The following is a 10,219-nucleotide window of genomic DNA, read 5'->3' on the forward strand; positions in this document are numbered from 1 at the left end:
TCACCTAATTGTGAATAAATTCGAAAATAATCCATAGATTTTTATGATCTATATCTCATTTTATTCCTATTACATGTGGCTTTGCGATAAAGCAATAAATCTAAACCATTTCTGCCGTTTTCGATTTTTCATGATTTTTTTAAAACAAAAAAATTGGATATTTTTACATAAAAAATATATTTTTTGCTTCAATTTGTTATTATAACTCCGAAACTACTGATCCGGTTAAAACACAGTATACATATATGTAAAAATTTGTACATAGCATGGGGAAAATGTTTTCAACATTCAATCAATCGAAAGAGCAACATTAACTACTCAATTTTATGTATATCAAACAAAAAAGTTTAATTTTGTGAAAATGAGCGAATTCACTTAATTGTGAATAAATTCGAAAAGAATCAATCGATTTTCATCTTCGAAATCTCATTTTGTTGGTATTATATGCGGCTTTGCGACAAAGTAATAAACCTGAACCAGTTCTGCCGTTTTCGATTTTTCCTGAGTTTTTTAAAACAGAAAAATTTGCAATTTTTACTTAAAAAATATATTTTTTGCTTCAATTTGTTATTATAACTCCGAAACTACTGAGCCGATTAAAACGCAATATATAACCGGATTAAAGGAGAATATGTGGAGAAATATTTAAAAAAATTCACAATTTTAGAAACAAGTTTGTTAAAAAGAATCTATCCATAGAATTTAAAAATTTTACCATTTTTGTACTACTGGAACCACAATACATCAAAATTGTGTAGTGGTTTAAAAAGCCTCCACAATTTTTTCGATTTTGTTGCCCTATGTTATCAGTAGGGTTTGGGGTCCGGGAATTCCCGTAAAAATATTGCTGGGAATTTCCGTGAAATTTAAATTTTTTTCTCGGGAAAAACGGGAAATTTAAAATAATTAAAAATACTGGAGGTTTTAAACCCCATTAAGGATACATTAAGCCGACATTTTGCTATGATGAACACTCTTTATGAACAGCTGTTATCTAAAAATTCGTCGATTTCTCAAAAAATGGTTCTTGTATTAAAATGTAATGTTAGTAAACAATATAACAACAGACTTATGTAAATTTCCTAATAACTAATAACAAAAAGACAATGTCCACACATACGCCTATTTGACCGCAATGTTCCCTCATCAGTTCAAAGCAATGATGATGATGTTTCCGAAATACAAATGGAGCAAAATTTTAAAAACGAATTAGATTATTCAATCAATATTAAAAAAGAAAATCCTAAACATTTAAAATCAAATGTTGAAAGTCGTTTTAAGCGGCAATTAGCTCTATTTGAAGCAAGAGCAATCGGAGAAAAAAATTTAGATTGTCAGATTTGTCAGATTAGGCAGTTAAGTGGTTTATTTTTGACAAGTCATAATACAGCTGACTTCAGGATAAAAAAATTTAATAAAAATATGGACGTTGTTAAGAAAAAACTTTGCTGCACATACATATAAACATACCTTTCATTTTCGTTGTCCATATTATATAAAAAACACTTTTTAATAAATTTTTTAAACTTTTTCTTACAGTTTGGCTATTTTTTAAAAGAAAACTGTTTTTATATTTTTGAGCAAATGTCAAATGTTACCAGCGTTGCCAGAAAAATGTTGAAAAACAGAGTTGCATTAGCAAAAACTAGTTACAAACCTGTATTTGTTTTGTATGGATAAACAAGTTTCTCAAACTAGTTTATCACCATTAACAACTTATAACATGTTTATGACGTAGGTGTAAATGCACTATAATATAAGAAATCGTCAAATGACTTACTGAATGCATTTTGAAAACTCAATTTTTTAAAAAAATAGTTCTATGACGAACATATAGCATTATTTATATGAAATAATAGCTGTATTCACAATGTAGAGTACTTTCTCTAGCAAAGTAGCAAAAGAGCAGTTTAGCAGAAACCAGAAACAAAACACATTAGAAGTTCTTTTTTACTTATTTACACTTTTTAAACTATATGATGTAATTTTTGTTTTGGAAATGAATTAAATTTTATTTTAAAATATATTTTATAAACAAAATATAATAAAAAATATGTATAACAGAAAAATTAAAAGAATGAAACTAAAACCTGCATTACAAATGCAATTAAAATATTGATCGACAGTGAATTATACATTCACAATTTATAAAATTTTGTGACACTTAATAGCTTAATAGGACAAGAGCTCTACATCATTAATATCGCTAATATTTAATTTTATAGTAACAAATGATCACCTAATATTTTATACAACTTTTTTGTTTTATGTTAGTAGAATTGAATTGTAATGTATTGTTTTTCATTTTCTTTTAATAAAATGAAACAATTTTGTAAAATAATTTTCATTTTTACTTATTTTTCTAGTTGAAAAGAAGTGAAATTTTTCATTCCCGGTTCCCGGGAAATAAAATTATCCGGGAAACTCCAAACCCTAGTTATCAGTCATATTTAGGGTTTTTATTTTCCCGACGTTTTTTTGATTCCCGGGAATCGGGAATTTTTTTCTACATTCCCGCGTACCCGGCTATTCCCGAATTATATAATGATACTGTAAATTTCATATAAAAACTTACCCCCATATGCATAAACAGTTTAAAAATTTATCAAAGGTTTATAAAACAAATTTTGTATGGAAATTTTGTTTGATAAACCTTTGATAAATTTATAAACTGTTTATGCATATGGGGGTTAGCGTTATAATTATTAAATATCAGAGCTTCGAATTAATTAATAAAATTTGAGCTAAATTCACTAAAATCTTAATCCGTAATTAAAAAATTTCATTCCATAAACCCATTCCTAATATTTAATTTTTTAGATTCATTCCAAAGCCTTTGTTTAAACTGAATTAATTTTAAAGTTAATTAATAACAGAATTTATTATAACTTTGAATGATTAAATCTTTGTTAAATCAAATCATATACAAAATGAATTGAAAAATTTGTCTTAAACATTTTTGTACTAGATTTTAATTTAAATTTTTCATTTAATAAATTTTTGAAGCTATTTTGTTATGGATTTGAAGAAGAAAGTTAAAGAAATTAGAATGATTCAATAAGATATAATTTCTATAAATATTGAATTCTCTTTTTAAATTTTCATACGAAAAACCCCAAATAATTAATCGATAATAATAAGCGGTCTATTATTGCCAAGATATAAGCACTGTTTTTTGGTGAAAAAAAATATAGTTCTAATTTGTTTTCTATGTTTTTTCGTCAGTTTTTAATTCCCGGGATTCCGGATTAAAAATCCCGCGAATCGGGTAGTGAAAAATTGGCAAAATTCCCGGGAAATTTGTACTGGGAATTCCCGGGATAAAAACCCTAGTCATATTGTCATAATGTCCTAATATATCACGACTCGGCGGCTCGGCTTAACCAACTCTTCGGCATTCGGCGCAGGTCTCTGCTGGTTGGTTACGATAACACAATAAACATTTGTTTAAGCTTTGAAATTTTTACAAATAAAGCGAGATTGAGTGTCTGTAATTCTCAAACACTCTATAGCTTTATTTGTATAATATCTTTAGTTTTTCTAAAGCCTTTTGGGAAAAGGTTTCCTGATGATCTGGCCTAAGCAACCAGTGAAATGCGCATAGGAACTAGCTTATCCCCCAACAATAAATTTCAGTGAATTTATCATATTAAAAATTGGGAATTTAGCACAAAATAATTTTACTAAAATACTAATTTTGTATTCCCGAATAACCTTTTAACGATAAACTTTTTGCTTTAAAAACAATAAAAACCATTGTGAAATATTAAGACATTATGACAATATGACATGATAAGAGACCTTGTGAATTGACCAATTGTATTATTGTGTATGTGGTAAATTTCATTACAATTGGCGATGGTAAATCCGACTTGGACATGACTTTGACATGGATCTTCCCATTGTAATAATTTTGATGATATGGAAGAATTGGAATAAAATAAATTTTAAGTGCTTGTTTTTGCTGTTCTAAACAATTGTTTTTTATAATTTTTTTTTTCTGTATTGTAATTTCGATAGTCTTTAAGTTTTGTCTGTATCACTTATATTTATACGGAATCGGCTTAATAGGAATGTCCCCTCTCATATAAAGGAAATATGTAGTTATATTTGAATAAATACAGTATAAAAATGGGTGGTATAAGATCAGTAGATTGATATCTACTAGGGTAATCGAATTATTCTCTTGTTCGAATAATTCGAATAAGAAATTTTAAATTGTTCGAATAATTCGATCACACGCTTAAAATTAATCGAATTATAATTTAATAATTTAAATTTTTTTTAAAAAAAGTAAAGAATGACGTTTTGAAGTCGGTTTTTTAAAATAAGCTAAAGTTAACAATTCAAGTATTGATAATGTTAAAAAACATTCGAAAACAAAGTCCATCCTTAAATTGTCATAAGAAATATTCTGATCAGATTAACTCACGAACAATCTACAAAACAATTGACTAGCAAACACTTTAGTTTCCGTTTTGGAGCTATGCTTTAAGAAATTTGAGCTAATTGGGCATGATACTGAATTCAAATACAATATACAGGTAGCCCTCCATTTACGCGGTTTGTTGGGCCCAAAAAAATAGCGTGTAAATCAAATTCGCGTAAAACTGGGTTCTAATTTAGAACGTAATGATTTTGTGGGGCCAATAATTTTTTATTTCGCGTAAAACAATACATCAGTCACATAACAAAAAATAAATTGGGACCTTAAAATCGCGTTAAATGAAAGCGGACGTAAGTACACAAAAATTAAAAATCGAGTTTTTTATTGATTAAACAATTGCCAAGAATGCTCTATTATTATTGATTTTATAACGTATCCTGTAAACAGAATAAAAATGTAGTTACGTCCGTTTGCATTTAAGGCGACGATATATACTTTAAGTAAACTTATTTTATTTGTACTTCTAAAAACTTACTTAAAACAAAAGTAAAGTAAAAAACTCAACTAAAAAAATTATTTCTTATCGAAAATTAAGGAAAAAATGTCAATTAAAAAAACAAAATATTCTAATACATAATACACGATTAACCGTTAATCGGTTAACCGATTAATTTTGGACGGTTAACTGTTCGAATAATTTGAAATTGCCGATTTTCAAATAACAAATAAACCGATTAATTTGTGTCGATTAACCGAAATTCCTTTTTTTTGCACTTTTTTGTATTTATTTTTCCGTTTCAATTCAAATACAAATTTCAAATTAAAATTAGATTTTTTTTAAACATGATTAGTGAGTATGTATAACAACTGACTTACATGTATACGAAACTATTGAAATAATAAAAATCTAAAACAATCCAAAAAGGAATATTTGGGGGATTCAAACGGTCTCCTATTAGGACGTATTGTCATAATATCATAAAATATTTTTTTAGTTTAAACAAATTTTTGTTGAGTTTAAAACAAAAAAGTTATAAACTAATAAGACTTTTTGAGCTATGCTTATTAGTTTGTCATAAAATAACACTTTTTTTGTTTGCAAAACAACAAGAATTTGTTTAAACTAAAAAAATATTTTACGACATTATGACAATACGACCTAATAGCAGACCGTTTGAATCCCGCAATTCTTTATCATGCTTTTGATTTCTCCAACATATACAATCAGCGAGAGAGTTTTTTTTTCCAAGAAAAGTTTTATTAAATCTAAAAAAAAAATCGTTTAAATTATATTATTTTTATAAATGATTATTTCAGAAGATCTCACTAAAACCCTAAAAAACTCACACATCGCTCATTTGCTGATAATTCAAAAAAGTCGTTTCGAGAAAAACGTCTTTGAATATTTTATGACATTTTACTATTTATTAAATAAATTTTCAACAAATCATGCGATTTCATTTACACTCTCACACACAAAAAAGAATTGACTTTTTTGAAAACTGATGAAACTATATGAAAGATTATAGAACAGCGTATATTTTGTATTACTCAGTTCATAAAACACGGATTTTGAGTTATGACGTTGTTGCAGCAAATAGGCAATATGTTTATAAAAATGATCTCAAATACCTTATTTGCTGTTTTTTATGTTTTTGTACACAAAATTCGTTGTTGTATTTTCAATTTAAAATGAAAATATAAATTATTCGGTTAATCTAATAATTTTAAATTAACCGATTATTAACCGAATAAATCTAAACCTCGATTAATTATTTGCTCGATTAACCGATTAAACCAGAAACCCGATTAATTGAATACCCTAATAAATACTGTTAATAGAAGACGAAGAATCGAGTTTTGTCGACAACATTTGAACAAAGACATTTCATTCAGGAAGACCGTTATTTATGGATTTCTCCAAACACAAGATCTGAAAAAGTTATATTTGCTTTCATCTGCAAAAATAACGGACTTCCTGAATGAAATGTCTTTGTTCAAATGTTGTCGACAAAACTTGATTCTTCGTCTTCTATTAACAGTATTTATAAACGGCTTATTTCGGGCAGTCCTTCCATCAAAATTTGCCTAGCGCAGAACCCGTCAAACTTAAATATTTTTCAACTTTGGAGCACTTAAATTGGGTTTTTCTTTAACTTTACGGACAATCCATTTCTTATCTGCATTATTAAATAGTTTATTTGACGCAGATCTACCCTTATCGTCTATTCTATTTTCGTTGCGAAACCTTTCTATAATGTGCTGGACCGTTGAGGAACTAATTGCAACAATTTCAAAAATTTATCGTTGGATTTTGCACTGTTTAAAATGACGAATCGCGTCAATAAAATTTAAAATTTTTTCAACTTGTTTTTATAAAAATTCTTTGAAAATGACCTTAGCTTAGCGCCTAAACAGAAAAAATGCTTTGCACCGTTATTTCATTATCAGAGAATGTATAAAATATACTACATCATTTAAGCTGTGAGTTTATTTTAACGAGAAAATTATTTTTTTCATTAATATTTCTTCAATTAGATTGGTTTTTGTTATTTTTTCTTCCTCAGCATTATATCATTACATTTGATATAAAATTTGATTGATAAATTGAATGAACATTGAATAATTTTCGATTTTCTAAAATAATTTTACCTGCATCAAATAAGCTGTGAGTCACTGTATATTTATAGAAGGAGCTATTCGTAAGAAATTATTCGATTAATCGAACGATCATTAGTCGAATGAATACCCTAGTATCTACTACACCAGGCGCGGATCCGCGGGGAATGAAAAAAGGAAATTTTCCTTGCCAAAACTAATATTTTTAGAACCAAATATAATATTTTTATATACAGAGCAGGACACATGTTGATGGAAATATTTCACTTTCCCCTCCAAACCATTGAGTTAGATCCGCGCCTATTCTGTACCAAGTTAGTTAGTTATTTTCGATTATCAAGTGATCTGTAATTGAGAGATTCAAAATATTTTGCATATACATACTATTTTCATGCTATTGTACGTAGTTGGGTTGTATCAGAAATCCACTCATATTTTTTTTTATTTTTTTACGATATGAGTAGCGAAGCGTACGGGGTTATGCTCTTTATAAACGTGCATCCTACTTCAGGCAAAGTTTATCATTAAATACAAAAATGTCACATCGAGTTTTTCAAATTTTAATTATAATAAATATATTTATTAGACAGTGGACCAAATTTTTAAAAAATAGTGTTACGTTTTAACCTTTTAAAAACGGTGGTTTATTTCCTTTTAATTGCAAATAAAAGCGACCAGTAAATTTTTAACAACTCTTTATTTATTTAAATTTACACAATAATTTAAATAGTCACTCACGAATATACTGGTAATACAATTGATGTTTACTCTAACAGCGCCTATGATAAAAATTAAATCATTGAAACTTGCTGTTACTATTTGTATACACAGTACCATCTTCTAGAAGTTTAATGAATTATCTATTTTTAGAGCTTTTAGCAGCTTAATGTTAATGTTAGTAGCTTTAACAGTTAATGTTGTTATACTTATACACAATGTTAATAACAGCGTGTCACCAACATTGTTGATAAGTAGAAGTTTATAAACATGATAATTTTACAAGCAGCCGTTACAGGCCGGTAAATTCAAATCGTAAATGCAATTTCGTAACAATATCAAAAATCTAACATACACTGTGTATTTATATTGAGAAGAAATATATGTATGTATTGAAATTAAGAAATCGAAATTAATGTTCAGGTAACTCTAGTTCTAAGACTATAAATTAATTTTTTTTAATTGACGGATTGAAAATCATTTTTCAGATTAAGTAAAAAATATAAAAAAAACTCTAATTCAAATAATGTACGTTCAAGATATCTACTTAACACATTTATTATTTCATTATAACATGTATCTCAACTAGGGTTTGGGGTTTTTTGGAATTTTTTTTGAATTATTTTATAAAATTGTGTAATTTTTGTTTAAAAAAAGAAGAACACTACATTACAATTCAATTCTACTAACATAAAACCAAAAAAAGTTGTTTTAAATATTTGGAGATCATTTGTTACTATAAAATTAAATATTAGCGGTATTCATGACGTAGAGCTTTTGTGCTGGTAATAGTGTAAATGAGCAATAAAGTGTCACATAATTTTATAAATTGGGAACGTAAGCATGTTATGCATTTGTAATGCACTTTTTAGGTTCTTTCTTTAGAACTTTGTGTTATTTTTTTTTCTATAAAATATATTTGAAAATAAAATTGAATTCATTTCCATAACAAAAATATCAACTATCAAATATCATGAAATATCAAATTCAAAATTACCTCATAAAAGTTGAAAAAGTGTAAAGAAGTAAAAAAGTAGTTCTAATGTATCTTGTTTTTCGTTTCAACTAAACTGCTCTTTTAATACTTTACTAAAGAAAGTACTCTACATTGTGAATAATGTCATAGAACTATTTTATTGAATTAGTGGTCGTTTTTAAATATTTCATACGCTCTTCATCGAAAAACATATTTTTTTCTTTTCAAAGCGAGATAGAAATTCTAGTGTCACGTTAAATATATATTTTATAACTATTTGATCTCAACAAAACATAATCAAATGTTTCTTAAATATTCCGATTTTTGTTTTGCTTGAATTAATTGTATATTGTAATTTATTAATTTTATTAATTACAATATTTTTTTTGCAGAACCGAATCCAATACAAAATAACGGAAATGGAGTGCTGTGTAATAAGCTGTCACGTCTAACATTAGCCACGTTTGACGAAGAAGGACGATGCATTGGACAAATGGGATCATTATCAATAAGCTATTAACAATTGTTTTATTTTTGATTTTCGATTCTTGTAATATATAATATAGAACTCAATGTAAATCAGATTTACTTGAAAAATAATTAAATCTCTGTCACTGGAATGGCATGTGCATCCTCTATCCCTGAATGGATCAAAATACAACATGTTACTTTTAAATATTTTGATCTGTTCATCAAAATATATGTATATGTATACATACAAGTTAGTCCCAATTATTCATTCAAACATTTCGGATTAAGGAAAGTTTTAGCATGTGTCTTTATTAATCAGTAAACAGGGTGTTTGAACTGCGGTGTACGAGTTTCAAACAAAATGTGTATATTTTTGATTACTGCCTTGTATTTGTTTTTATTTGTTCAATTCACAAATCCCTTGTATCATTGTATCGAGTGTATTATTGTATTAAAATACAATAGTTTTATATGTTTTTAGCACAATGTCGAAATTATTGTTTTCGCTAAAAAAAATTAATTTACTTATCTATTCTATTTTTCATTTTATTTCCAGAAAACCACCTTCTGAATACAGCTTTTATTTTTTTATTTGGTTTTTGATGTTTTGATATTCGACAAACAAACAAATAAACAAAAAGTACATACAATACAAGATACATGATACAGATTGTTGTGAATTAAACAATAGTTTGTGAAAACCGACTTATTTCACATAAGAATCATATTTACAAATTAATTTGTTTTTCAGTTTATTTTAAAGTTATTCTTAATTCAACTTTTCTAATTGCATTTTCTATAAAAAAACAGCGTTACCATTGTGAAATTTCAAAAAGAGCCGAAGAAGAGGGTAAAAAATGTAGAACTCACTGAAAATCTTTTTGTTTATATAGGTTAAAATAAAATTTATGCCCTAATTTTGTAAATCACGTCACCAAATTTCATAATTTGAAAATTTTGTATATAAAACAAATTTTTAAAATGTTGTTTTTACTTTCCACATACATACATACATACATACATACATACATACATACATACATACATAC

General features: G+C 26.9%; 1 protein-coding gene across 1 annotated transcript in view; it reads left to right on the top strand.

Moving 5' to 3' along the window:
• The window catches only part of Bili (FERM domain-containing protein 8 Bili), a 133,122-nt gene extending 123,839 nt beyond the window's left edge, over window positions 1-9,283 (top strand). Inside the window, exon 10 of the mRNA XM_065514998.1 lies at window positions 9,092-9,283. Within this exon, the coding sequence (XP_065371070.1) occupies window positions 9,092-9,219 (128 nt within the window). The 3' untranslated portion in view covers window positions 9,220-9,283. The remainder of the gene's footprint in view (window positions 1-9,091) is intronic.
• Window positions 9,284-10,219: the final 936 nt, after the last annotated feature.

The sequence above is a fragment of the Calliphora vicina genome, chromosome 1, assembly GCF_958450345.1.
Source record: "Calliphora vicina chromosome 1, idCalVici1.1, whole genome shotgun sequence".
In the NCBI taxonomy this organism is placed as follows: Eukaryota; Metazoa; Arthropoda; class Insecta; order Diptera; family Calliphoridae; genus Calliphora; species Calliphora vicina.